The 27,371-nt window shown below is 39.8% G+C and overlaps 1 protein-coding gene across 3 annotated transcripts in view; it reads left to right on the forward strand.

Annotated features, from left to right (window-relative positions):
• Positions 1–1,144: 1,144 nt before the first annotated feature.
• The window catches only part of LOC138733958 (3'-5' RNA helicase YTHDC2-like), a 34,515-nt gene continuing 8,288 nt past the window's right edge, over positions 1,145–27,371 (forward strand). For 2 of the 3 annotated variants that reach the window (XM_069881479.1, XM_069881480.1), the window contains exons 1-24: positions 1,145–1,318; positions 1,871–1,961; positions 2,583–2,779; positions 4,457–4,656; positions 5,238–5,404; positions 7,262–7,364; positions 8,609–8,765; positions 11,019–11,126; positions 14,603–14,751; positions 15,153–15,288; positions 15,641–15,767; positions 18,346–18,411; positions 20,007–20,185; positions 20,360–20,456; positions 20,543–20,630; positions 20,727–20,807; positions 21,731–21,813; positions 22,831–22,936; positions 23,057–23,176; positions 23,530–23,802; positions 24,297–24,423; positions 24,864–25,069; positions 26,260–26,455; positions 26,875–26,984. In XM_069881479.1, coding sequence (XP_069737580.1) covers positions 1,168–1,318; positions 1,871–1,961; positions 2,583–2,779; positions 4,457–4,656; positions 5,238–5,404; positions 7,262–7,364; positions 8,609–8,765; positions 11,019–11,126; positions 14,603–14,751; positions 15,153–15,288; positions 15,641–15,767; positions 18,346–18,411; positions 20,007–20,185; positions 20,360–20,456; positions 20,543–20,630; positions 20,727–20,807; positions 21,731–21,813; positions 22,831–22,936; positions 23,057–23,176; positions 23,530–23,802; positions 24,297–24,423; positions 24,864–25,069; positions 26,260–26,455; positions 26,875–26,984 — 3,318 coding nt within the window. In that variant the 5' untranslated portion in view covers positions 1,145–1,167. Of the gene's footprint in view, positions 1,319–1,870; positions 1,962–2,582; positions 2,780–4,456; positions 4,657–5,237; positions 5,405–7,261; positions 7,365–8,608; positions 8,766–11,018; positions 11,127–14,602; positions 14,752–15,152; positions 15,289–15,640; positions 15,768–18,345; positions 18,412–20,006; positions 20,186–20,359; positions 20,457–20,542; positions 20,631–20,726; positions 20,808–21,730; positions 21,814–22,830; positions 22,937–23,056; positions 23,177–23,529; positions 23,803–24,296; positions 24,424–24,863; positions 25,070–26,259; positions 26,456–26,874; positions 26,985–27,371 lie in introns of those variants that run through there. The other variant, XM_069881481.1, reaches the window with a different exon arrangement.

Here is a 27,371-nt window from a genome sequence, read left to right on the forward strand (position 1 = left end):
GTGCTAGGGATGAAAGAAGACAAGATGCTTTTGTTGTTGTTGTTATGAAGAGTTTTTGAGGTTAACAAGTTTAGTACTGTAATCGTTATCCAGATAAAATGTTATTCTGCGGGTGATGATATTGTTCCTATTTAATCCCTCGAAGTAACGGTTCTGCCGGTGGCAGAGAAACTCGCTTCCATTCCATGGGTGTTTTTAAACTGCAGGTTCACAGCTGTTCCACCTTTCTGACAGTGTGCATTAAGCCTTGTGCCAGAAGCTCTGGTCCCTCAAAGGCAGCAAAATGCCCTCCATCTGGCATGTAAGCGCAAGAGAGGATGTTCTTGAAGTCTCCTTTGCCCAGGCACATGGTGGATGTGCTGGCTCCTGAGGGAAAGCTGCCAAGCCCTGTGGGAACACACACTCCATCCCTAGAAGACTTAACTCAGTTAACTGCATCTCTGAAAGAAGTGCTGGAGGAAGGTCTATAGGAGCCTTCTGGCTGTGGTGACTGCCACAGGCAGCTGGAGAAGTTTCACTGCAGTGTTGGACATGGTTCTTGTCCCCATCTCTTGCATTCAGTCAGCAGAACTCATTGCTTCTCAGACACAGTTGATGTTTGTTCCATTCCATTTTTATAAAGGATAAGCAGTTAACAGGCTTTGTTCATAGTGGTATCGAGAAGGTTCATTACCCACAGTGTTTGCTTTGGTGGCTTGGATGTGTAAGCACCCAGACTACCACAGAAGTTCATATATGTCCTTCTGGATGAAAGGGTACGTATGTTGAGCATCTTCCCCAGTGAGACGGCCCGTGGTACATAAGCCTCAAGCATCACAGAAACGATCCTTCTCACACCTTGTCCGCTGACGAGGATGAGATTCAGATGCAGCCCCTCCAAGGATCTAAAATGAAGTTAATGAATAAATGGACGGCTAAATTGGCGATTTTCTGGAAAAGAAGTCTAACTGGAGCTGTGAGAGAAGTCTCTGAGACTTAAACCCCTTAGGGATCATCATACTTCAAAAAAAAAAAACCCACAAAACGACGCGAGTTAGAAACCGCGCGGCCGGCGCCGCCTCCCTCCACCGGCGCGCGGGAGGCGCGCTCAGGGCGGGCCGGGGCGGGCCGGGGGCGGGGCTGCCCTGGGCCGAGGCGCGCGGAGCCTCTCGCCGCTCTGCCGCCGCCATGTCGCGGCCGGGCCGCTCGGCGGGCTCGGGCGGCGCCGCCTCCTCCTCGAGCGGCCGGGGCGAGGGGCCGAGGGAGATCCGCGTGGACGAGGAGGTGGACATCGCGGTGCACCTCGCCCTGGATCGATTCGTCTGCGGAGAGGAGAAGGGTGCGGGGCTCGGGGCTCGGGGCTCGGGGCGGGGGGGGTCGAGGCCGAGTCTCCCGCCGGCTCCCGGGTCCGTTCTGCCCTTGGCGCTGCGGGGGGGCGGGAACGACGGGAGGAGCTCGGGGAGCCGGGGCCGTTGCGTCCTGGGGAGGCCGAGGGCTGCCCTGAGCGCTGGCTGCGAAGGCCTGGAAGGAGGTGGTGGTGTGCGGGGGAGGAGCGGGCCCTTCTTCTGAGGGACGAGCGATAGGATGAGAGAAAATGGCCGCAAGATGCACCGAGGGAGGTATAGATTGGATAGCAGGAAAAATTTCCTTATGAAAAGAGTGGTGAAGCATTGGAACAGGCTGTCCCAGGGAAGCGGTGGAGTCTCCTTCCCTGTAGGTGTTCAAAAACCGTGTAGATGTGGCCCCTGGGGATACGGTTCAGTGCACGGTGGTGCTGGGCCGATGATTGAACTTGATGATCTCAGCAGGCTTTTCCAACCTTAGTGATTCTGTGTTTCTAAGAACACCGTGTCTTGCGTGGTTCTATGTTCTTCTTTTATTATCTTTCTAGAAATGGAATTTCCTTCTTCTTTCACAAGTACAGAAAGAGCATTTGTTCACCGGCTTTGTCGGTCTCTTGGGCTGATATCTAAAAGCAAAGGGTAAGTTAGAGCCTCATTTTTATTTTATTTGTTTGGTGCAAATGTGGAATTTCATGACTTAAAATTATCTCTGTTCCTAGTGTATATTGTGCACTGTTGCACAAAACAGTGCTAGAGAAAAAAGTTTAAGATAAAAACAAGTATCTTTGTACATGGTTAGTTTGAAGTGGCATGACCTTGTAACGTTTTCTGGATTTCGTGGATCAATACAAAGGACTTCTCATCGAGATCTGTTTTGTTTTCCACTCACTATTTCATGTTTAAGGGTTTTGCATAGTATCTCATACCTTGACAGATAAAACGTGACCTGGACTAGCACCTCCAAAAGAGTGCTTCTGTTGAGAAGTGATGGAGAAGAGCATCGGTATGCAGGCGTGATGGTGTTATTTTCTCTTACATAAAAGCTAGTGGAAATGGAAGGTTTCAGGGAAACCCCAAATAGATGGAGTTTTCCATATAGCATGTGTATTTGTGTACTGTTGTAAAACCATAGCAGCATTTGCTGACCTCTACCTTGAAAGAATTACCGTCAAAGATCATTACATAGATGTAAATAGGTTACTTATTCCTAAAATATAAATAGGTTACTTATTCCTAAAATATATTTCTTTTTCCTTTCAGAAAAGGAGCAAATCGATACCTGACTGTAAGGAAGAAGGATGGATCAGAAGTGTCACGTGCAGTAATGACTTGTTGCTTGGCTTCTAGTACGAAACATACCATTCGGAGTTTAGTTGTGAGATTTCCCGTCATAAGTAAAGAACGATCAGAACTTCGGCCAAAGACAAAGCGAGGAAATGCACGTGCTGTTGAATCGGGTATGTTCAAGGTATCTTCTGATATAGACTGGCGATCGATATGGCTTAAAGAGTAAACCAACCTACAACCCAGCTGACACTCATCCCTAAAACAAACCCATTACTTTTATTGACTTTTTGTTGTTAGTACCGGGGACATTTAGAACTGGTGTTGAAAGGAACTTAGGCAGTTATGTTACCCACTTTCCAGTGTCTGCTTTGCGCTAATTTACTTTTGAATCTTTGAGCCAGTTCCAGCCAAATTTATTTGGAAGTATGTTTCTGAAATGTGAATTCCGTGAGCTGAGATTGAAGAAAGAAGTATTACCAGGACTGCTACAGAAGAACACCCTTATGAGAAAAGCTGTTCTGCTTATAGCAATCCACGTTCTTAATAAAATTAGTAGTTATTTTTTTGTTTTATCTTCTAAAATATATTTGGTCTCTGAGAGACTTATATCTAGGATTCTAGAATATGAAAGAGCTCACTGGAAAACAGATTTCTGATACACCATGGCTTTAAAAAAATACTTTTAATGAGATTGTTGCTTTAACTGTTATGAGTGTGAAAGAGCTATGTTGTGTTTCTGTGGGCAAAGCTGAGCGTGGAGGACAGAAAACACAGCAGTATGCCTTGTTTCATTGGATTTTTCTGCTTTATGATGCTTTATGCTTTATGTTCTTCCTTTGCTACTTTTCTTTTTCAGTTGTTTCATTTGTTTATTAGGGTTGCTTAATGAACAGAATTATAAGAGTACTGAAAAGCAGTTTCTTAGGAATGTAAGGCATAAACTAATGAATAGTGTAAAATTTATCTTCCTTTAATTTCTTTGGAAAACAGAATAGGTTTTGGCTTTTTCAATCTGTTAGTCTGTGATTGTCTTGGTAAGGCAGTGCTTGTAATTTAATATATTAATCTGTTAAACACATTAAATATATACAATTGAACTTAGAGCAAGCTTTTCCTTTTTCTGGAAAATAATTATTAAGGAGTTGCAGAATAGCATTTACAATACCGAGTTTGAAGTAGTCTTCTCTGAAGATGAGCAAGTTCTCTAGTTAGTTCTGCATTGGTTTCTAATGTATAACACTGTGCTCTGTGGATCCAGGGGTCTAGATATGCAGCATGTCTCACTTTGCATGATTTCAGATAAATCTTAGGGACTAGAGTATTGGTCTATGTAATACTAACTGGATAGAGGTCATAAAAGACCAGGGAGCATGTGTAAGAAGGCATCTGAACCACGGCAAAGTTATCTTTTTCTCAGGAGACAACCTTGTTAGTTTGGAATAATTTAAAAGTTTAACTATACAGTGACTATTTATATGTGAACTGTGAAGGTGTGAATGTGTGAATATAACGAAGAAAATATGCCAGGCAGCTTGTTTTTTTGCATTTGTTTTCTATTTCTTTTTGCTCTTTATGACCTTTTTTGACACTGAGCAATGCACCAGCATAGATTGTTTTTGTTCAAAGTATCTAGGAAAGTAAGAACTCCTTTGAATAATATTTCTTTCAAGCATTGTAACAGGATGTGTTACTGTGAGTATGGCTTGTAAATGTGTGTTTGTCACTTGACACATCTATAGGGATGCATTCAAAGTTAGGAGTGTTCATTTTTATGTATGATTTTTAAGCAATATTTTAGTGACTTGCTTTTGCATCTGCCCAAGTGAAGTGTTAACTTCTCTTCACAGAAAACAGAGGAGTGAATAAGACAGGTGGACGACTCAGCAGTGGTATCCCCCAGGTTCCAGTGAAAAGAGGGGAATCGGAGTTTGATTCTTTCAGGCAATCGCTACCAGTTTTTGAAAAACAGGATGAAATTGTTAAACTAATAAAGGATAATAAAGTTGTTTTGATTGTAGGAGAAACTGGGTCCGGAAAAACTACACAGGTATGTTTCTTTAATGGAATAAAAACTATTTATAAAAAAACTAATGCATTTTTTAATATTTAGGTAATAAGGGATTGCTTTGTGCTGCTTTTAAGGCATTTGTTTTCCTATGCAGTTGAAAGTCTTGTATTCTGATTCACTTTCTTGCTTTTGAAATATTAAGCCAGTAGGTACTTAGTAAAAGCATAAATATTTCTGCACAGTTTTGTGATTGATAACCAGTTTTCATTACAGTGATATAAGATTTTGAAGGGAAAGTACTCACGACTTTCTGTAGCCCCCTTCCTTCTAAAGCTAGTTCTAGTAGAATATTTTTGTGTTTAAATGAAAGATTATCTACAAATATTTTATATAGATTTCTCTGAAGCAGGAGAGAGAAGCCTAAATTATTTCTTTTGAAACAAATTAAAGTCAGAAATTTGTTTGCTGTCTTTCTACCCTTTCAAGCACATTTGCAATGATAATCTTATGGTGAATTATCTTGCAACCTATGTAATATTGAGATGCACTTAAATGGTTTTCTGGTAAAAAAGCTATGACTTTATCAAATTGACAAGGAACTTTAAACCACTTCTTTGCAGATCTCACAGTTCCTTCTTGATGACTGTTACAAAACTGGGACTCCCTGTCGTATATTTTGCACTCAACCGAGACGTTTAGCAGCCGTTGCTGTGGCTGAAAGAGTGGCAGCAGAAAGAGGAGAAAAGATTGGCCAGACAATTGGTTATCAGACTCGATTAGAAAACAGGTACTTATGGCATTTCTTATTGCCAGTTGATTTTGTGTTGAAGTCTTTAGGTTTGTGTACATACGAACTACAATATATTTGGGATACAGCCTAGTATAAGCTTAGTATGTAAAGTATAGGTAGAGCGTGTTGTTGCTTGGGTAGTCGAATATTTAAGAGTGAAAAAGATAGTTTTCCTCCTGTATTTTTTGGTTTCGTGTAGTAAGTTGTCTTATGTGAGTGAATTGCAGGTATTTTCTCTTCGTTTCTGCTTGGGTGTGTGTGTGTGGAATTCAGATCAAGCCTACACTTTCCTCTTTTTTTTTTTTCTCCCTACTTTTAACGTGGTTAGATCCAAAAGTTCTGCAAGCTTTGGAGATAGGTAGGCAGAGCAGCACACTGTAACAGATGCTATAGTGAGAGTTGATAGGGGAAATAAAAGGAAACAGCACAAAAGTTTTAGAGAGATTAATGAGGTTGAGCATTACTTGGCGGTCTAGTGTGCATTAACTACTGTTTAAAGCGTGAAGTGACATGAAAGTAGAGAACTCTAGGTCAGCTGAGGAACTTATTCCTAAAGTAGAGTAGGGGTAGATGAAAGTCTGAAAGCTGTTGTGTGATTTCTAGATTCTTTGAACTCTCTAGATAGTGGGGTTTCCAGAAATGTGCAGGCGTTGGAGTGTGAATGAGAGGATGGCAAAATGTAGAGCTAGTTATGTTGCTACATGGATCAAGATGTTACATAGCTAATGAAACTTGAATACACTTGAAAAACAGTAAAATTAAAGAAGAATTTGATTATGTATATGGGAGTTCACAGTTCTGTTAAGGGCTTGAAAGAGCTAGTAAAGACAAATTTCAAATTTAATTGCATGATTGATATGTGGGCCTATTATGCTGGCTGAAGAAGAACTAAATGTAGCTCACATCAAAGTGGAGGAATTATTGCAAGCAATGCAGAAAATCCTGCTCAAGTGAAATCAATAAGTCCTCTCAAGAGAAAGAGCAAAAGAGAGAGGTGGCTATATTTCCAACTCCATAAAAGAAGATGTGGGATGGAGGTTTTTACAGTAACACAGGAGTCTTAACCTTTTAACTATTAGAGAGCAGTGATGATTTCTAGAAAGCTATTGAAGAAGAGAGAGTAGTAGAGATGGGTAAAGTACACGTTAAATGTGTTCCTTGAATCTAATAGGTAGGAGGATTTTTGAAAGGAGGGATGAATTCCGAACTTCGAAAGAAATGCAGTGAGTGAGCTCATTAATTTCAGAAGAGAACTGTACGGTGTAATACAAAGGAACTTCTGAGTACTTCAAATGACAATGCTGGGTAGTGTGGCAGTCACTGTTTTCACTTCCACAAATAACTCTGCCACAGGTACTAGAATATTAACTTTTAAAGATTTTGAAGTTTTTGAAGAGAAAAATTAAAGCACTTGAAACGGATCAACTCATTTCTTTGTGGTTCAGTCAGGTATAGGCAAATACGAAACTGTATCGAAGCATATACTGAAGAATTGGCACCTGTTTTTCCAAAGCAGTCCATGCTGAATTTTCCAGTAAATTAAACAACATGAAGTGATTCTCAAGGTTCTATTTTGCTTGGTTATTTATTTATTTATATAAATTTGAATCTCACTTTGTTAATTAATCCATTGCCTGAAGGTTGGGAGCTTAAGCACTGAGATTCCTTAGGAATGCTCTGGGAATAGGCAATGTTTACAAACAAATAGGATGCGTGAATTCCTTGGGAGAACTATAATCTAATTCCATTTCTGGTGAGCAGTTGTTAATAATTTAATTTTCACTAAGTCTTGGAAAGCTAGTATGCATTTAAATGGTGCGAAAGACTGAAGTATCTTCATGAACTTTTCAATAGGGTTTCTCCAAAGACATTGTTAACATTTTGCACTAATGGCATCCTACTTCACACGCTGATGGCAGGAGACAGCACTCTGTCAACAGTGACACATGTTATTGTGGTAAGAATCCTAATGTATTTCATGTGAGGTTGAACAATGTGTATTACTTATAGATTGCCAGATAAGATCCTTGTTGTCTTTAATTTGCCGAGCATTTACGGTGTTTTTATGTAGTTAGAATCTGAATTACTGTTTAAGACTTACTGAGTCCTTATTATAGTGCATAGTTTGCTTTTTTTGCCTTTTTTAAAAATTTTGTAACAGTATCTTATTTTAGCTTCATACCAATAATTAGTTTTGGAATCTTTATGCAATTGTGGGGGACAGAGCTCTAAATTTCTCTGAACTTCCTCTGTCAGAAAGTAGAAGAGCCTTAAGGGGGCTTATGTATATATGGTTCAACACAAGTGTGTCAGAATTTTTTTGTATCATGAGCTTGTTTTAGCAGTACAAGATTTGTGGTCCTTCCGTGAGCCTAGATGTTTTCAAGATAATGACTAGTCTAATTTTCAGCAAATTACTTAGGCGTTCATTTCTGATGATGTGAGTATTCCTGTTGTGGAATTTGATGTCAGTGGAACCCGGAATTTTTTTTTCAAGATTGAGCTCTCCGTGGCTGAAGACAAATATTCGTGATAATTTTAGATGCCTGCCTGTTTATCAAAATAAAAAAAAAATGTGAGAACAATTTATACATTGTTGACTTCAGCCTAAAAATGTTGTATTTAAAAATATATTTGCGTCCCTGCTTCAACAGTCCATAATACAAAAACCAGAACAGAATGCACCAACAAAAGCAATTACTTTAGTCAGTCATGTGACTTAATTAGGGATAAGATTTTTGTGTGACTTAAAGGATCTAAGCAATCTAACTTTTTTCATTGTGTGTTATCATACATTTCTTTAAACATTCGTCAATTGTGAAGTGAGAATATATTAATATATTTGTAGAATTGGCAGTTTGTCATTATCTTGAAAATTAATTCAAATATAAGAATTAAAAAGTTTCAGTTCGCTTTAACCTCTGAAATCAAGCTGTATGTGGTTAGCATCTTGACAGAGCAGTGTATAAAATTTCTTGATATATGTTTTTCTGAGATAGCTTTATTAAACTTTTTGAAATATTTGTTACTTTTGAATATTTAAAAAAAAATCCTGTCTTAAATTAGGTGAACACATTTCTATGTGTCTTCAATGTACTAGCAAATTATATCTTTCAGTTTCATATTTGTGGAAAGTTACAATCTTGAGTCCATGATGTTTATCTGTTGTTTGTTCCCTCTCCCCCACCCCGTTTGTTACAGGATGAAGTACATGAGAGGGATAGGTTCAGTGACTTCTTGTTAATAAAACTGAGAGATGTGTTGCAGAAACAGGATAATTTAAAACTAATTATTTCTAGTGCTGCTCTGGATGCAGATCTCTTTGTTAGATATTTTGGAAGTTGCCCAATAATGCGCAGTAAGTATTCGTGTAAAATCTTAAGTCTAGGTATACCTGCCGTAGCATTTATAGGTTAAACAATAGCAAACCGTGCTGAGTAATGGAACATGATAAATACACTAAGAGTTACAGCAATGCTTGCTCTTAGTTTGTTAATTTTGTGGGTTTTTTAGCTATTTGCATAGATCTGAGAGTTTTTATCGCAGGAAGTTCTGTAAGTGCAGGGATGTCCTGGCCCTGGCTCTGATTAATTCAGGAAACAGGAAAAGGTTCTTAAAGTGCTGGTCTACATGATAGTGTAGACCCTAGGATCTGCAACAGTGTGATCGATTTTAATTCGTTCCTGTGAATTCCAGTTCTTCAGGTCTCTCAGAGATTGCTGCTGGTTAGTGGATAAAACACAGATAACTGCAGCTGGTCACTGCAGAAGTACAGTCTTAGGTAAATTGGGTTTTCATATTTTAATCATATGATTCTTTATTTTAAATAAATTAGCTAATAGTCTAGGTAAACACTGAGAAAAACCATGGCAATTTCTGTTAATTTTGATTTGGACTTTGTAATCTGCAGTTAGATGACATTCAAATGCAAGGAAAAGTTATCGTTACTGCTGTTTTTATTTCATTTGACTCATCTTTAGTAGAGGTAAAACGTGTGGAAGATGCTTTGTATTTCTTTCTCTTCACCCTTCTGGCTTGCAAATTTTGCACATGGGTGACCTCCTGTGGCACCTCTAGATCTTCCTTTTTCAGCAACAATGTCTAAGTACAACTTGTTCTCAGTAGGAGTGTTTCAAGAGAAACCTTGTATTTTCAAACCAACATAGTAGGCTTTCTGCATGTCAGCCTTTTTTTTTAAGAAGCTCAACAGTCCCAGGATATGAGTAGAATCACTTAACTGAGAATCTTATCTACAAATCATCGGTTTAATTTTTTGAATGTTCCTGAAAAAGAAAACTGTGTCGTTATAGATAGAAATATTTAATTGTCAATTCTCAATTTGTACCTAGTAAAATAAGGCTTGCAACTTGTTGGAGGCAGGAATCCGGAAATTACGCTATTTCAGTGATTTAGACTTATTTTTGGAGAAGGAAACCTCAGTTCTAATTATTTTATGGCTTTCCACAAGACTCTCCTTGTGGCTTTCCTGTTCATTTAGATCAGTATGCTTATTCAGGAAATCCTGATGACAATCTTTTTCTCTGGTTAACCTGAGTGGCTGCACTGCTATCACTTACTTTAGTCTGCAAAACAGATGAGTTACAGTTGAAAAAAACCCTTTGCTTTTTCCAATTTTGAGAATTTAGGAAATAAAAGAAGAGGGTTTGCAGGCTTTCTCTGTTAATGTCATGAGAAAGATTTGATCCTCCTTCAATAATATAGCTGACAAAATCCTTAGCACAGAAACCACCAGTTTGTGGTTGTGCGTTCCTGTAGCACACACTTTGTGATCAATGCTGGAAGACTTTGTAATACCTTCTAAAAGTATGTGAGCTGTAGCTTGTTATTTCTGAACAAGAGAAAAGCCCTAAGTGATTTAAACTAAGGTATGGTAAACGTCTGCTAAGGTATGAGAAATTAAAATCTAGAGATTTTAATTCTTCCTGTGAGAGAGAATCCTTTAATGCCTTGTAAGTAAGGTCTAGGAGACAGTGATATTGAAACAGAAATCAGGGTAGATTGTTAGGAAATAAGGACCGTTGGATTGTCTTATTTGTCAGGAAGTACTCCGTAAAAAAGAGCCAAATTGGGCTGAAGCGATTGAGGAAATTGAGTGAAGTTTTTCTAAGGAGATAAAGTGGTTTAATATAAAGGTGATGGTCTGCTTGTGGGATCGTGCACTAAAACTGTATTAATTGCGGTTATAATTTTTAATCCAGGTGTCTTACACAATTAACTGTTCTTTTGTAAACATAAACAAAAATGAGTCTTTTTTTTTTCTCATTTTGATAAAATTGCCATTTATAACTGTCAATCTTCAGAGCATCTCTTGGTGTAACACTTAAAGAATTGAAGAGGTTAATGGGAAACAAGGTGCCCAGCTGACATTCCCCTTTTGAAATTTGTTTTGTTTTGTGGCCCGGTAATCTTAACAAAATGAACTCCACTGAAGATACTTCTACAGTTCTTTTCAAGGAAAAGAATAATTCCTTAAATCAGGCCCTAAGAATGTATAATTCACTTTTTGTATCTGCAAAACCCTTTTTTAAAATTCGGATCATAAATGAAGCTAGGGAATATCTAACACTTTATGAACTACTTTTACTTTCAGTACAAGGAAGACCTTTTGAAGTTAAGGAGATGTTTTTGGAGGATATTTTACGAAGCACTGGGTATACAAACAAAGAGATGCTAAAGTACCAAAAAGAGAAGCAGCAAGGTTTGTGGACCTCTTAATTCTTCTTCTTAATTCCTCTTAATTGTTAGGGTTGGAAATGAGTCTCATTGACTGATAGATTGAACAGCTACATGGGATGATTCTCTGTTAAAATTCCAAAGTCAGAATATGAAATGAGGTGTGATTAGAAGACAGCAAGTATCTTTTAGATCTCAGTGTTTACATTATTGCAATAGATTATGGGACGAAGCAATCACGAGATGACAGGGTTTTCAGTTCTAGGTGGGGTGAAGAGGGAGGTTAGCAGAACAGTTGCATTAAACTTCCAGAGGGCAGATTTTGGACTGTTCAGAAGGCTGGTTGGCAAAGTCCCATGGGAGACAGTACTTAAGGGCAAGGGAGCCCACAAGGGCTGGGAGCTATTCAAAAAGGAAATCCTAGCAGCTCAGGAGAAAGCCATCCCCATGTTCCAGAAAAAGAGCTGGTGGGGGGGAAAAAACCAGCTTGGTTGAGCAGGGAGATTTTGAGAGATATCAAAAAGAAGAGAAATGTCTGAGCTTTGGAAGAAGGGACAGGCATCTTGGGTGGACTACAAGAGGGAAGTGAGATCATGAAAAAATCAGAAGGGCCAAGGCCCAACTAGAAATCAGATTGGCAAAGTCTGTGAAAGATAACAAAAAATCTTTCTATAAATATATTAACAATAAAAGGAGGACTAGGGAGACCATACAGTCCCTATTGGACGCAGAAGGAACAACAGTGACAGGGGATGAGGAAAAGGCTGAGGTACTTAATGCCTTCTTTGCCTCAGTCTTTAATTGTAAAGAAAGTTGTTCTGTCTGTGTACAAACCCAGGAGCTAGAGGAGCAAAATGAGGCTCCCATGATCCAAGAGGAGGTGGTCGGAGCCTTGCTTGCCCAACTAGACACCCACAAGTCTATGGGGCCAGATGGAATCCACCCAAGGGTGTTGAGGGAGCTGGTGGATGTGCTGGTCAAACCCCTTTCCATCATCTTCCAACAGTCCTGGAAGACTGGGGAAGTCCCACTGGACTGGAGGCTGGCTGATGTTGTGCCCATCTACAAGAAGGGTCGCAGGGAGGACCCAGGGAACTACAGGCCTGTCAGTCTGACCTCAGTGCCAGGGAAAGTCATGGAGCAGGTGATCTTGAGTGCTATCATGAAGCACATGCAAGAGAACTGGGTGATCAGGCCCAGTCAACATAGGTTCACAAAAGGCAGGTCTTGCCAAACTAACCTGATCGCCCTCTGTGATAAAGTGACTCAGCTACTGGATGAGGGAAAGGCTGTGGATGTATGTTCCTGGACTTCAGTAAAGCCTTTGACAGAGTTTCTCACAGCGTTCTGCTTGAGAAACTGTCAGCCTCTGGCCTGGACAGGTGCACACGCTCCTAGGTGGAAAACTGGTTGGCTGGCCGGGCCCAGAGAGTGGTGGGAAATGGAGTTAACTCCAGCTGGAGGCCAGTTACAAGTGGGGTTCCCTAGGGCTCAGTGCTGGGTCCAGCCCTGTTCAATGTCTTTATCAATGACCTGGATGAAGGCATCGAGTGCACCCTTAGCAAGTTTGTGGATAACATTAAGCTGGGTGGAAGTGTCGATCTGCTGAGGTTCTCCAAAGGGATCTGACCAGTGACATCTTGGCTTGTATCAGAAATGGCGTGGCCAGCAGGTCCAGGGAGGTTATACTCCCTCTGTACTCTACACTGGTGAGACCACTCCTCGAATCCTGTGTTCAGTTCTGGGCCCCTCACCACAAGAAGGATGTTGAGGCTCTGGAGCGAGTCCAGAGAAGAGCAGCAAAGCTGGTGAAGGGGCTGGAGAACAGGTCTTATGAGGAACGGCTGAGGGAGCTGGGGTTGTTTAGCCTGGAGAAGAGGAGGCTGAGGGGAGACCTCATTGCTCTCTCCAACTACCTGAAAGGAGGTTGTAGAGAGGAGGGAGCTGGCCTCTTCTCCCAAGTGACAGGGGACAGAATGAGAGGGAATGGCCTCAAGCTCTGCCGTGAGAGGTTTAGGCTGGACATTAGGAAAAACTTTTTCACAGAAAGGGTCATTGGGCACTGGCAGAGGCTGCCCAGGGAGGTGGTTGATTCACCTTCCCTGGAGGTGTTTAAGGGACAAGTGGACGAGGTGCTGAGGGCATGGTTTAGTATTTGATAGGAATTGTTGGACTTGATGATCTGATGGATCTTTTCCAACCTGGTGATTCTATATAACTTCAAAGAAATTTCTTTTTATGGTTGTATGTTTGCTTTCAGTTGATAAATGATGTATTTTTTGTAATTATTATTGAGTAGTATTGCATATTTATGGGGGATTTTGCCACATGAAAACTATAGAAGCAGAAAATACTACGTGCTGACTTTTGGATGAAAATTGGAGTGTAGCTGTTAGAGGGCACGATTTTGTACATTTTGTACAGAACACTTCCACTGCATTCTTCAGGCGTATGTGTATTCAATGCTATCGAATCATAAAATGGCTTGGGTTGGATGGGACCTTAAAGCCCAACCAGGTCCCACGCCCTTGTCATGGGCCAAGGACACCTCCCACCAGACTACACTGCTCAAGGCTCCATCCAACGTGGCCTTGAACCCTTTGAGGAAGGCAGCATCGACAACTTCCCTGTGCAGCCTGTTCCAGGGTCTCATCCCCTTCATTGTGAAGAATTTCTTCCTCATATCTAGTCTAAATCTTCTCCCTTCTAATTTAAAGCCATCCCCCATGTCCTTATCACTGCAATCCCTCCCCAGCTCTCTTGTAGATTCCCTTCAGGTACCAGAAGGCTGATGTAAGGTCTCTCCAGAGCCTTCTCTTCTCCAGGCTGAACAAGCCTAACTCTCTCATCCTGTCCTCATAGCAGAGGAGCTCCAGCCCTCTGATGATCTTCATGGCCCTGCTCTAGACCCATTCATATGGTTCCATGTCCCCCTTATGCAGGGGATTCCAGTGCTGGACACAGTACTCCTGGCAATGGAAAGTAATGATCACAGAGGGTATGACCAAACAAGCCAACAATAATCAATAACCAGTGCAATAATATATGGTCCTACGTCTATGTTTATTGCATTGCTCAGTTCTGGTCATTGTGGATAAAAGAGTTCAGTTAAGGCACTGCTGTTATCTACTGTTGCTTCTGCTTGTATAGAAAACCTAGTTGTTACATACGGGAGCTATATCACTTCTTATTTGGTATTTTACTTTCGGAGAAATATCTGGACTGAGAATTGCTTAGGAAGCTCATTGGAATGCAGTAAGTTGGAATATTGGAGAGACTGGGGGGTTAACCACCTAAATGATATTTTTTTACCTTATTCTTATAGCAATTGTTTACAGTGGTGCACTTTGGATGCCCTTAATCATGGAATTTATATGGGTTGGTAACAGCATTATAGATAAATAAAAGAGCTTGAATGGTATAACTATTTCTTGTAACTGGAAACAATGGATAATTAGGACAGATGTAAAACTCTTTTTGGAAATACTTTATGCATCCTAGAAGAAAAACAGCAAAGCACTCTTACTGAGTGGTGTTCTACTCAAGAACATAAGAGCAAACCAGGATCTCGGAGGCAAAGATCTGTCCGAAGTGCAAATGAAGAGAATAATCTCTTCAGTGACGGTGGTGACCCTGTATTTAATCAGCTGGTAAGTTTCTCCTTTATTTGAAAAAGTTTATTAAATCTGCTTTCTATGTTATGTTATTACTACCTGTTTAAAAGTGTTTTCTAAAGATATAACTCCTGTAGAGTTTTTAGAAGGATATTAACATATTTTAAAAGATATTTTTTAATTTTTTTTTTATTAACATGAACTACTCTAGCTGAAGTGTGCTTTCCAGTTGTGATGGTCGTGCATAACTTTTGTGCAAATGACCAGATTGACATTGTTTAAAGTACTTGCATATGAAACCATAAATGCTTGTCATCTGAATGCTGTATTTCTAGTTGTTACTTCAAAAACTGTTCAAATTCTTTGTCTCTCTTATACAAGAATAAGGACAACCCTTGAGAAGAGATTAATCTTTCAATACTTTATTTTCTCTTCAGACTGAAAAAGATGTGAATTGCCTTGAGCCATGGTTAATAAAAGAAATGGATTCCTGTCTTTCTGACATCTGGTTGCATCAAGATGTTGATTCCTTTGCTCAGGTGTTCCATCTCATCTTAACTGAAAACATCAGTGGTAAGTTTCTGTTATGCAGTAAGATGAGGAAAACAACTGCAAAATGTCTTGAATTTCTGTAGTACTTCATCTCCAATTTCAAACGTTGTTACCTTTGAGTTCTGCCTATTGAAAAAATGAATAGGGTTAGCAGAATTAAGTTTTGCAGTAATTTGTTGTTGTACTTGTTTTGAAGTATTGACAGATGTTCTAAGACATTTCTAAAATAGTGTTAAATTCACATGAACTGACTGGTGGGATGAAATGAGTAAACAAATTCTCTCTGGGCTTTGTTTTGGAAGTCATATCCTACATTTAGATGAAAAAGTAACATTTGTATTTGTTTTGCTGACTTTTTTTTTGTACTTCTCAGTTGATTATAGGCACAGTGAAACCAGCGCAACTGCGCTAATGATTGCTTCAGGGAGAGGCTTTTTGAGTCAAGTAGAACAACTAATCAGTATGGGAGCAGATATCCACTGCAAATCATCCAATGGCTGGTAAAAACAAATAGATAAACTGAAAGATGTATTTGTCGATATACAAGTGAGAAGGAAATTTCTATAACATCTAAACTAATTTGCTAACTTATCAGACTACTGTAAACACTAATAGGTTTTTACAGTTCTAAACAATTTCTAACTTCCAATTATCACATTGCTTTCTGTAAAATATAAATTGAATTCTTATTTAAATGGTGTCTAATACGGAATATATACTCTTGATTTCAATGTGTTTGATTTAACACACTGTTTGGAAGAAAAACTGGCATCTTTCTCACTAGATTGATTGAATTAGACCTAAAATGTTTTGTGGTTTTTATTTTAAGAGAGTGACCTATACAGGAATTAAAAATATGACATTACAGGTGCAAAGATCTTTGATGTGATATATATATGTAAGTATTGGGAAGAGTATAGGGACACTGTGTGGTTGTGTAGGGATGGGGTCAGGAAGACCAAGGCGCAGCTGGAGCTGAAGTTGGCAAGGGAAGTGAAGACTAACAAGAAGGGCTTCTACAGGTACATCAGTCAGAAGAGGAAGGTTAAAAATAATGTACCCCCACTGATGCTTGAAAATAGTGAGTGTGTGTCAACAGGCGAGGAGAAGGCTGAGGTACATCAAGATGGGGACCAGGGAGGTAAAATCCTTCCCACTGTAGTGGAGGATCAGGTTTGTGACCACTTGAGGAACCCAAACATATTTAAGTCTATGGGATTTGATGAGATGCATGCCAGAGTCCTGAGGGAATTGGCTGATGTGGTTGCCAAGCTGCTCTCCATGGTACTTGAAAAGTCATGGCAGCCAGAAGTCCTTTACTCTAAATTGGGGAGGTATGGATTTGATAGATGGACGGTTCAGTGGATAAGAAGCTGTTTGCGTGGTCGTACTCAGAGAGTAGTGGTTGATGGTGTGAAGTCCAGGTAGAGATCTGTGACAAGTGGTGTCCCTTAGGGGTCTATACTGGCACCAGTGCTGTTTAATATCTTCATCAATGATATTGTCAGCGAGGTTGAGTGCACTTTCAGCAGTTTTGCAGATGACACCAAGCTGAGTGGTGCAGTTGCCATACCAGATGGACAAGATGTCATCCAGAGGGACCTGGACAGGCTGGAGAAGTGGGGCTGTGAGAACATCATGAGATTCAACAAGGACATTGCAAGGTCCTACACCAGGGTCGGGGCAATCCCTGATTTTAGTATGGGACGGGAGATGATGTGATGTGAGAGCAGCCCTGCAGAGAAGGACTTGGGGGTGCTGATTGGTGAGAAGCTCGACAAAAGCCAGCAATGTGTGCTGGCAGCCCAGGAGGCCAACCGTATTCTGGGCTGCATCAAAGCATCGTGGCCAGTGGATCAAGGGGGGTGATTTTGCCCCTCTGTTTCACTCTTGCGAGACCTCACCTGGAGTATTGTGTCCAGTTCTGGAATCCTCAACATAAGAAGGATATGGAGCTGTTGGAACGGGTCCAGAGGAGGGCTGCAAAGATGATCAGAGGGCTGATGCATTTCTGCTATGAGGACAGGCTGAGGGAGTTGGGGTTGTTCAACCTGGAGAAGAGAAGGCTCTGAGGAGGACTTACAGCGACCTTCCAGTACCTGGAAGAAGTCTACAAGAAAGATGTGGAGGGTCTGTTTACGAGAGCTTGTAGTGATAGGACTAGGGGCAATGGGTATAAACTGGAGGGGGGCAGATTTAGACTAGACATAATGAGGAAATTTTTTTTCACAGTGAGGGTGGTGAGGCACTGGAACATGTTGCCCAGGGAATTTGTGCCCCCTCCCTGGAGCTGTTCCAGGCCAGGTTGGGTGGAGCCTTGAGCAGCCTGGCCTAGTGGGAGGTGTCCCTACCCATAGCAGAGAGGCTGAAATTAGGTGGTCTTTAATGTCCTTTCCAACTCAAACCATTTTATGATTCTGTATTGTGGAAATATTTGTGAATCTGTAAACATCAGATTTCTGTGGCTGTGAATTTTGTCTTTATATAAACAGGGAAATACAGTAAATAATTTTAATATAGGAAGACAAGTATTATGATTCCAGGAGTCCGGTGTTTGGTACTATCACTTGACAAACTTGGGAAGGATTGCAGTTTAGAAGGAGAGCAGAATGAACTGCATTATGGGGAAGGCAACTTCTGTAAGACATCGAAAAGCCAAATATTTTCACAGAGTTTGGAGAAAAATGTTTGGTGTGTGTCTTCTCGGGATGATTTAAAGGAGCTAGTAAAGGGTACTACAAAAAGGCATGGTTTGTTTATCTCTGCGTGTTGGTGTGTGGGTTTTGAAGGAATGGCATATTCTTTGTCCTCATTTCCTTCTATAGGCTTGCATATACTTCTTTGTAAAACTGAGATTCTTTTTTGACAAAGAATTGCAGTTATCTCAAAATTATATTGCTATCACACCTGTTTATGCACGTCAAAGGAGGAAGCTGCTGATCCAGCAGTAACAGTGTTGATTAAAAATCATGCAGAAATTAATAGTAAAGTGTGGTGTCAGTTGTCTCCTCGTGTAATGTGCCATTCATATCTATCTTTTGAAGTGAGAAATTAAAGATTTCTATGCAACTCTTTCAGGATGGCTTTGGACTGGGCGAAGCACTTCGAACAGATGGAGGTTGTTGACCTGTTGGAGTCCTACGGGTAAGCTATAACTACTTTGCAGAAGCGATAGTGTAGCACGGTGAAGGGAAGTGTATGTTTTGTCTTCTTTTAATCAGAACAGGTTTTAGCTTTTTATACTCTAACATCTGGCCTAAATAGCAAGAATTATTTGAGAATAGGAATATTTTGAAAACATAGTTATATAAAAAAAAAATGTTGTATTCAGTATCACAGTAATTATTTGCTTGTAGGTTAATTATGGTTCTAGTTGTGTAGGGTTTCACAGAATCACTAGGTTGGAAAAGACCTCCAGGATCATTGAGTCCAACCATTCCTATAAACCACTAAACCATGCCTCTGAGCACCTCATCCATACCACATTTAAACACCCCCCTGGGCAGCCTGTTCCAGTGCCTAGTGGCCCTTTCCGTGAAAAGTATTTTTCTGATGTCTTACCTGAACCTCCCCTGGTGGAGCTTGAGGCCATTCCATCTTGTCTTGTCACCTCTCACTTGGGAGAAGAGGCCAGCTCCCATCTCTCTACAACCTCCTTTTAGGTAGTTGTAGAGAGCAATGAGGTCTCCCCTCAGCCTCTTCTCCAGGCTAAACAACCCCAATTCCCTCAGACGCTCCTTGTAAGGCTTGTTCTCCAGACTCCTCACCAGCTTCGTCGCTCTTCTCCGGACTCGCTCCAGAGCCTCAACATCCTTGTGGTGAGGGGCCCAGAACTGAACACAGGATTCAAGGAGCAGTCTCACCAGTGCCGAGACCAGAGGGAGAATAACCTCCCTGGACCTGCTGGCCACGCCGTTTCTGGTGCAAGCCAAGATGCCATTGGCCTTCTTGGCCACCTGGGCCACTGCTGGCTCATGTTAAGATGGCTGTTGATCAACACCCTCAGGTTCTTCTCCAGGCAGTTTTTCTAGTCTGTAGCACTGCATAGGGTTGTTGTGCCCCATTTCTTTTGTATTCTGAGGGTTTATCATCTTAGTATGGACATTACTATCACAATTATATATCTAGGCAGGTTGTGATTATAGTAACTTAAATATGCAAATTCTATACCCTGTACCATTTTAATTTCAGATACTTATTTTGGAAGGAAGTCTGCTGTGTGTTTTTGTCTGTATATTGTTGATACATGATACTCATATTAAAGAAACTATGTGAGTAACGTGTCAGTAGGTCATCCAAGAATTTATTTTTTATAACTTGGTTATCATAGTTTACTTACAGTTTTGTAGAGACCTACATTATTATAGTTCCTCTTAGTGTAGTTTTTGTTAATGTAGTACCTGCTTAACTGTTGCGGTATGGAAGTTTTTGGAAAATACATTTATTTTAAAATTTTTCCTTTAACAGATAAAGAAATGGTATCTATACTTTGAGTTCTGACACATGTGCTTGTGGTTGTGTTATAAGTAGAGTTAATGCTGCAAATTGGAAGTTACATGTTTTGCTGGGTTAATACTTAAATCGGTAAACAGTAATCCTGTTGTGGCGAGGCTGTTCCACTGCACTTCTAGATTCAAGAGAACTAGTCTGGCTGGTCTTCATCTGAATCTGAGTTGATGGCTGAATGCAAAGCTGAAGCAAACAATCTTGACTCTGGCTTGTGTATTTGTGTGTTCTAGTGCTTCAGTGGAATCTGGAAATATGGATGAAAGTTCCCTGGTACAAAAAAGTGGTAGTGACCTTAGTGCAGAGGACAGAGAACTATTGAAAGCTTATCATCACAGTTTTGATGGTGAAAAAGTGGATCTGGACCTGATTATGCACATACTTTATAACATCTGTCACGGTTGTGGTGCCGGTAGGTGTATACACATACTCCCAATAAGTTACTGTGGATTTGGCTTCTGAGGAATTGTGCTTTTTTTTCAGTAATACCTATTAGGTTAAACCTTTGGAGTGCTAATATATGCAGTACTGTAATATATTTGAAGTGAATTTTCTATTTAACTGTGCAAACTAACTTCTCTTTTAGGAGCGATTTTAATATTTCTTCCTGGATATGATGAGATAGTTAGCCTGAGAGACCGTATTCTTTTTGATGACAAGAGATTTGCTGATGATGCTTACAGGTAAAGCCTCTAGTTTCTGTGGTTTTCTTGAGTCTCTATTGTTTCTTTTAAAGATCCTTAAAAATGCGCTCTTTGTTTTGCATTAGATACCAAGTTTTCATGCTTCATTCAGATTTGCAGACCTTGGATCAGAAGAGGGTCCTTCAAAGTCCACCTTCTGGCATCCGCAAAATAGTAAGTACCAGGGGACTTCATCAGATTTTGTCTTGACCTATTTTGTCTTTGCTTTTATACTTACCACAGTGTTTGGTTTCTTTTCTTTAATTGCAGATTCTTTCTACTAATATTGCAGAAACCAGCATAACAGTCAATGATGTTGTATTTGTTATTGACTCGGGCAAGATGAAAGAGGTACTATTGTCTTAAACTTTCTTTGGGATGTAAACTTCTTGGTGTTATTTTAAAATACATAATACGTAAATTTTGGAGACCTGTTTTTTAAGTAGGCTGAGCTAGTGCGTGTCAAGCAACAAAGCTCACCGAGAGGTTTGACATCCATTAGTTTTATGACAATTAGTGGTAATATCTAGCTGTTGAAAAACCCTGTAAAAGCTATGGCAGGTTGATATAGTTATGTATCCACAACTTCGGTGATTTTTTTTTTTCTTTTAATGTAGTATTTCTGTTTGATTTTTGACACAATTCCATGAGTTTAGACTGCCATTTTCCTGAGAATTGGAGAACACTGGGAGTTTCCTTTGTCCAACTATCGTGTCTAGCTGAAGGCTCATCAATTAAGTGCTTAAGCGTTGTTTTTGATGTGTTGAATATCCATTCCCTAATTACTTGTTCCAGTAAAGTGAGATAACTTAAGGCAGTTTAAGATCTAGACTATGACTAGATCACAGGAGATATGCATATCAAATTTCTGAAGTTCTCATGGTAATACAGCTTTTGTTGTAATTTTGCATCAAACGTGGGAAAATAAGGATGTAATTTCTAAGCGAGACAAAGAGGAAAACGTTATTCAATGTAATAACATATTTTTGCTTGGTTTGTGATACCACATAACGCAATCCATGTCTTTTATTGACTTCCAATTACCTATTGCCTAGAAAACTTTTAATTTAGGAAAATATGTAGCACAAGTAAACTGTGATGGGGGCAGTATGAATTCACTTGAAATGAAGTACCTTACAACACACCTTTGTGCCAGAAGCGGCTCGTGCTTATTTTTTTTAGAGAGATTCTGTTGATTGTCTAAAACACTAGTAGCTCCTATTTCCTGTACACTATTCAGAGATGTTTTTATGTTCCTTGCTTTGCTTTTATAGAAGTCTTTTGATGCACTGAGTTGTGTTACAATGCTAAAAACGGTGTGGATTTCTAAAGCCAGTGCTATCCAGAGGAAAGGCAGGTAAGAAACGCTTCATACGGGATTTCATTTTGCAGATATCTGCTGTCTTGTATGTTAAGGATAATGTAACCAGGGTAGTAGCAGCCGTACTGGGTAATGCTACTAGCCCAGTCCAATATTATGGTGGATCATGGCCAACGCGAATTCTCTGCAGAAGAGTAAGGGTCAACATGTATTTTCTTGGAGAAATTTCCCAAGCTGTATAAAAAGTGGCACTGGGGAATTTCTCAAAGCTTACCTTAGGTCTAGATTGTTTTCCCCCCATCAATTTGTTCCCCTTCTCTTTCTCCCATGTGGGCACCAGCAACCACAGTGTCCAATAAGGGATTTCACAACTTCTCTGTGACCAAAGGGCTGCCAATTGCTAGTTTTTAATCAGTTCATCTTCATCCTGATCTTAGAGGAGACGTTGAGCAGTGATTCCTTTTACACCTTCTCCAAACCATTCATGACTTAATAAGAGGAATCATATTCTTCCTAACATTGGGTGAGGGCTAAGAGGATGTATAGCAACAAATGTCTGTGTTTGGTAATATGATATTGGCCTTAACCTGCAAGAATTTGAGTGTGAATGTGAGCGTTTGCTGTCTCTGTCCTCTCACTCAAGCTGTTTGGTCTTCATTCTACCTCTTACTTCCGAGTGTCTGGGGGATGTGAAGTGGAAGCGAGGAAGTTTGACTTATATTCCTTACAGCAAAGGACAGTTCAGGTTTGGATTCGTCTTAGGTTAGCAGAAAACCCCACATCACTTTATTTTTAGATAGGCCTTATTTTTGTTTCTCCAGACCTTTAACTGTTGGGGTAAAATGACAATAAGATTTTCATGCTATCAAAAGTAATCTATGTACTGTAAAAGTCTCACATTGTCTGTGAGACTTAAACTTTACAACAAAATTACCTTTTCCTTAGACCTGCTTATGCGCTTCTTTTCTAAGTTTGTGTGTATGTGTTGTTGGGTTATTCTTTTTTTTAAGAAGAAACTCTAATTTTAAGCAACTTCCATATTTTATTTTCAAGGGCTGGGCGCTGTCAGCCTGGAATCTGTTTTCGTCTCTTCAGCAGGCTCCGATTTCAGAATATGTTAGAATTTCAGACTCCAGAACTACTAAGAATGCCACTGCAGGTGAGCGTTTACTTTTTAAAAAATATCATCTGAACTATTTACACCAAAAAAGTGTTTAGTTTGATTTTTTTTCTCCCCCTAGTCTCAACAGTCTTTTTTTTTTTTTTTTTTAACTTGCAGGAGCTTTGTTTGCACACAAAACTTCTGGCTCCGATTAATTGTCCAATTATTGACTTTCTTATGAAAGCTCCTGATCCTCCACCAGCTTTAACTGTGAGAAATGCGGTGCAAATGCTTAAGGTCAGCAGAGGAACAGGTTTAGATGGGAATTGTATTTGATTCTGTATTTGTGGTGTAGTGACATAGCTTACTGAGCTTTCTTTGTGCTGAGACTGTTGTGTAGTTACTGGAGGATGCTTTGAGTTGTCTGTTTTCATTTTGTGTGTGAATGTGGTATTTTTTTAAGGGAAGAGTCTGCTTAGAAGTTTCATCTCAAACTGTTAAGAGTGTAACTCACTTTTTTAGTGTTTGGAAACAAGTCAAGCCCAGTATTCACATCCTTTCTGGGTTTTTTTTGTAAATGAATTTTGTCAGCTTTCCCACCCCTTTCCTCCTTCCCATTGTTTTTTGATTTTATTTTTTTTTTAATATAGACAATAGATGCCATGGACCCTTGGGAAGATCTCACTGAACTTGGTTATCATCTCACAGAATTACCAGTAGAGCCGCACCTTGGTAAAATGGTGTTGTGCGCTGTTGTTTTGAAGTGCCTGAATCCCATTCTTACCATTGCTTGCACTCTTGCATATCGAGATCCTTTTATCCTACCTGCGCTGGCCTCTCAAAAGCGTGCATCCATGCTGTGTAGAAAACGTTTTGCTGCTGGAACATTTAGTGACCATATGGCACTTCTCAGGGCTTTCCAGGTATTGTTTCATCTTTGAAAAGAGTAGTAATCACAATAGATCACCTATCAAAGTGAATGATGTACCAGTCAAGTTGGGTGTGCCAGTCAAGTTGGACTAATTCTGTCCCTGGATAAGAAACTGTTTTTACCTAGTGGCTTTCCTGTATGTTGGACTTGTAAATTTGTGAGTGAACACTTTTTGTCAGATACTTTGTTTTTTTCAAACCTGGTTGAATTCTGAATGTTGCAACAAGATGCCACTTCGTATCCTATTACACTGATAACTGAATATGATGATCTTAAAATAACTTAACATACCAATCATTGTATTAACTTAGGGAATAGGTAATGAGAATCTAGTATTTAACAAAAAAAAAACAAGTCTCGTTTGGGACATTTTCTTTCTTTCAGAATGGTTTTTGCCTTCATTTTGTTGATATAATAAAAAAGATGCATTTTTAAATTTTAGCTAGTCAAATCAATACGCAAATGTAAAAACAATATTCTTTCCAGGCATGGCAGAAAGCACGCAGTGATGGCTGGGAGAGAGCCTTTTGTGAAAAGAACTTCCTGTGTCAAGCCACAATGGAAATCATCATAGGAAGGAGAACACAATTGCTTGGCCAGCTTAGAGCCTCAGGTAAATAGCTTTGAAAAAAAATTAATGTAGTTTTGGAGTCAAGTGTATACCTAGTATGAGTGCATACAAACTGTAAAAACAATAGTGTTCACTGATGTCGTTTTCCTTCTTTGATTTGCAATTGACCGGTACATGTTCATGCTGGGCATGGTGCAGATATTGTAGTGAGGCGTGGCCAGGAAGCAGCTAACATAACTGAAAGCATGTTCTAATAAATTATTTCCATAGGAAATGCTTTTGTGTTTTAAAAAGTAATTCTGTTCTATGTTTGTGTAAAACCCCTTATCAGGGAGGATTGTAAGCATAATAATTTTTTCTTGATCCTGTTATGGTTGGCAGTGGTGAAAAATGTACTTTTTTTTTTTTCAAATTCCTTTTGAGAAGCAAAAAGGTAGATCTTAAATACAAGCAAATATAGCACGTTTGCCCTCTTTCATCAGGTTTTGTTGGAGCCAGAGGAGGAGCCGATATGAAATATGTTAATACTAACTCTGAAAACTGGGCTGTAGTTAAAGCTGCCTTAGTGGCTGGGATGTATCCCAATCTAGTTCATGTAGACAGAGAAAGCATGATTTTAACGGGACCAAAGGCGAAGAAAGTGCGATTCCATCCTACCTCTGTTCTTAGTCAACCTCAGTATAAAAAGGTAAAATCACTTTGAATTTATAGTTGACAAAAAAGAGGACTACGCTCTATGAAATGTTACAGAAATGTGTCTTCATAGTTGTCAGTACTTTAATAGTAGCATTTGCATTAATCACTGTGTGTTTAGAAAATATTTTTCCTGGCACTTGATAAAATAATTTGATTCAGTTCATTTTTCCAATATTATTTCATCAAAAGGTAATTGAGTTAGTCCATCTTCTAGGCAGAATGAGACAAAATGGTAACCTTTCCTCCCAGTTATGAAACTGTTTTAAAGATATTTGGCTTGAAAGCTGCCTGGCAGAGAAGGACACAAACACAAGCCAGCAATGTGCCCAGGTGGCCAATAAGGCCAACAGCATCCTGGCTTGTATTAGAAATAGTGTGGCCAGCAGGAGTAGGGAAGGTATCATTCCCCTGTGCTCAGCAGTGGTGAGGCATTACCTCAGTTCAAGAAGGACGTTCAGATGCTGGAGTGTGTCCAAAGGAGGACACTGGAGCTGATGGAAAGTGTTGAGGATAAGCTGAGGGAACTGGATGTATTTGGCCTGGAGAAGGGAAGGCTGAGGGGAGACCTTATGGCTTTCTGCAACTGCCTGAAAGAAGGTTGTTGTGAGGTGGGTGTTGGTCTCTTCTGTGAAGTAACAAGTGAGGGGAAGAGAGGGAATGTGTTCATGTTGTGCCAGGGGAGTCTTATAGTAGGTATTAGGAAATACTTCTTTTCTGAGAAGAAGGTGGAGCATTGGAGCAGTCTACCCAGGGCAGTGGTGGAGTCTCCTTCCTCGGAGGTGTTCAGACAACATATAGATGTGCAACTTGGTAACATGGTTTAGTAGGCATGGTGGTGTCGGTCTGACAGTTGGACTGGATGATCTTAGAGGTATTTTACCAAACTTGATGATTCCATGATTCCATGATTCTGTATAACAATCCCTACTCATAATAGTTCTGCTCTAAAACTACTCTTTTCTTTTTTTTTTTTTTTTAAGATCCTTCCTTTAAAGCAGAATATTTTGCTTCAGGATAGTAGGATAATTTGAGTCTGGGTGAATACGTCTTGCTTTTTTAATTTGTGTGTATTAATTTGACTACATAAATATATATTTATCTCTGCATATATAAAATATGTTAAGGTTTATTTGAATTGCAACTAGAGGGTTAAATAGCCTAGTCTTATTTGCTCTTGCACAGATTCCCCCAGCAAACGGACAAACTGCAGCCATTCAGGCACTCCCTACAGACTGGCTTGTATATGATGAAATGATGAGAGCTCACAGGGTAGCAAGTATCCGATGCTGTTCTGTGGTAACATCTATCACTGTAGCACTCTTCTGTGGACCAGCTAGATTAGCAAGTGATGCTTTGCAGGAGCCGTCATTCGTTCAAGGTACAGTGGGGTTTGGATTTGGAATGTTTCCATTGCCATATGCATATAGATATACATACATACACACACACATATATATATGCGCAGTGTGTGGTTTTGCAAACAGCTTTAGATATAAGTTTGGTAATGGCTTGTTGATATTGATAAAGGTACATGAGTGAGTTGGATCACATCAATACAGGTGCTTATATAGCAAGACCCTCAAAGGTTTGAATACTTGAGTTCCGCTAACTGAAGCGAAGAATTTGCACTGAGGTATGCTTGCAGAAAATTAAAGTGGTTTTTACAAGCGTTCACCTTGTAAAATCAAATGTAGAAGGAAAATGGCTTTTATCGCTGGTAGTACAGTAGTATTCAGGCTTTTATATATAAGTGGAAATAATATAGAAATATTCGTGTACCTTTTATATTTTATTCAGAGGGTGTGTTCTGTAATGATAACAGTGATAGCGAGAATGAGGACGAAACAACTGCTGAATTGGCAGTACTGGAGCTAAATGAATGGCTCCATGTCAAACTGGACCGTGAAGTAAGTACCTTGTGCTTGTTTCTTGTAGAAGGATGTTTATGTTGCAGCTTCTAGAAAGATTTCTGAAACATTTGGGTAAGCAAGAATTTTCTGTAAGAATGGCTGTCACAGTCCATTTGGGTCTCTCAGAGCTACAGGACAATGTACCTTATCATTTAACCTTTATTTCCTGAGCTCATTAAGAAATATAAATGGGGGCTCAATCCCCTTTTGCCCATACTAGCCTATTGCATGATTTCATTTATTCACCGTTCAGGTCATAAGGTTTCGTAACTTTTAACCTATAATTCAATTCATGCACCTATGACCAACAGAAAAATAGAACCAGTTTACCTAGCCGGCAGTGAGAGGAGGAGGGCTCCTTCTTCTTTCTCCGTCACTGTGTAA

The sequence above is a fragment of the Phaenicophaeus curvirostris genome, unplaced genomic scaffold (assembly GCF_032191515.1).
Source record: "Phaenicophaeus curvirostris isolate KB17595 unplaced genomic scaffold, BPBGC_Pcur_1.0 scaffold_50, whole genome shotgun sequence".
NCBI classification, from domain to species: domain Eukaryota; kingdom Metazoa; phylum Chordata; class Aves; order Cuculiformes; family Cuculidae; genus Phaenicophaeus; species Phaenicophaeus curvirostris.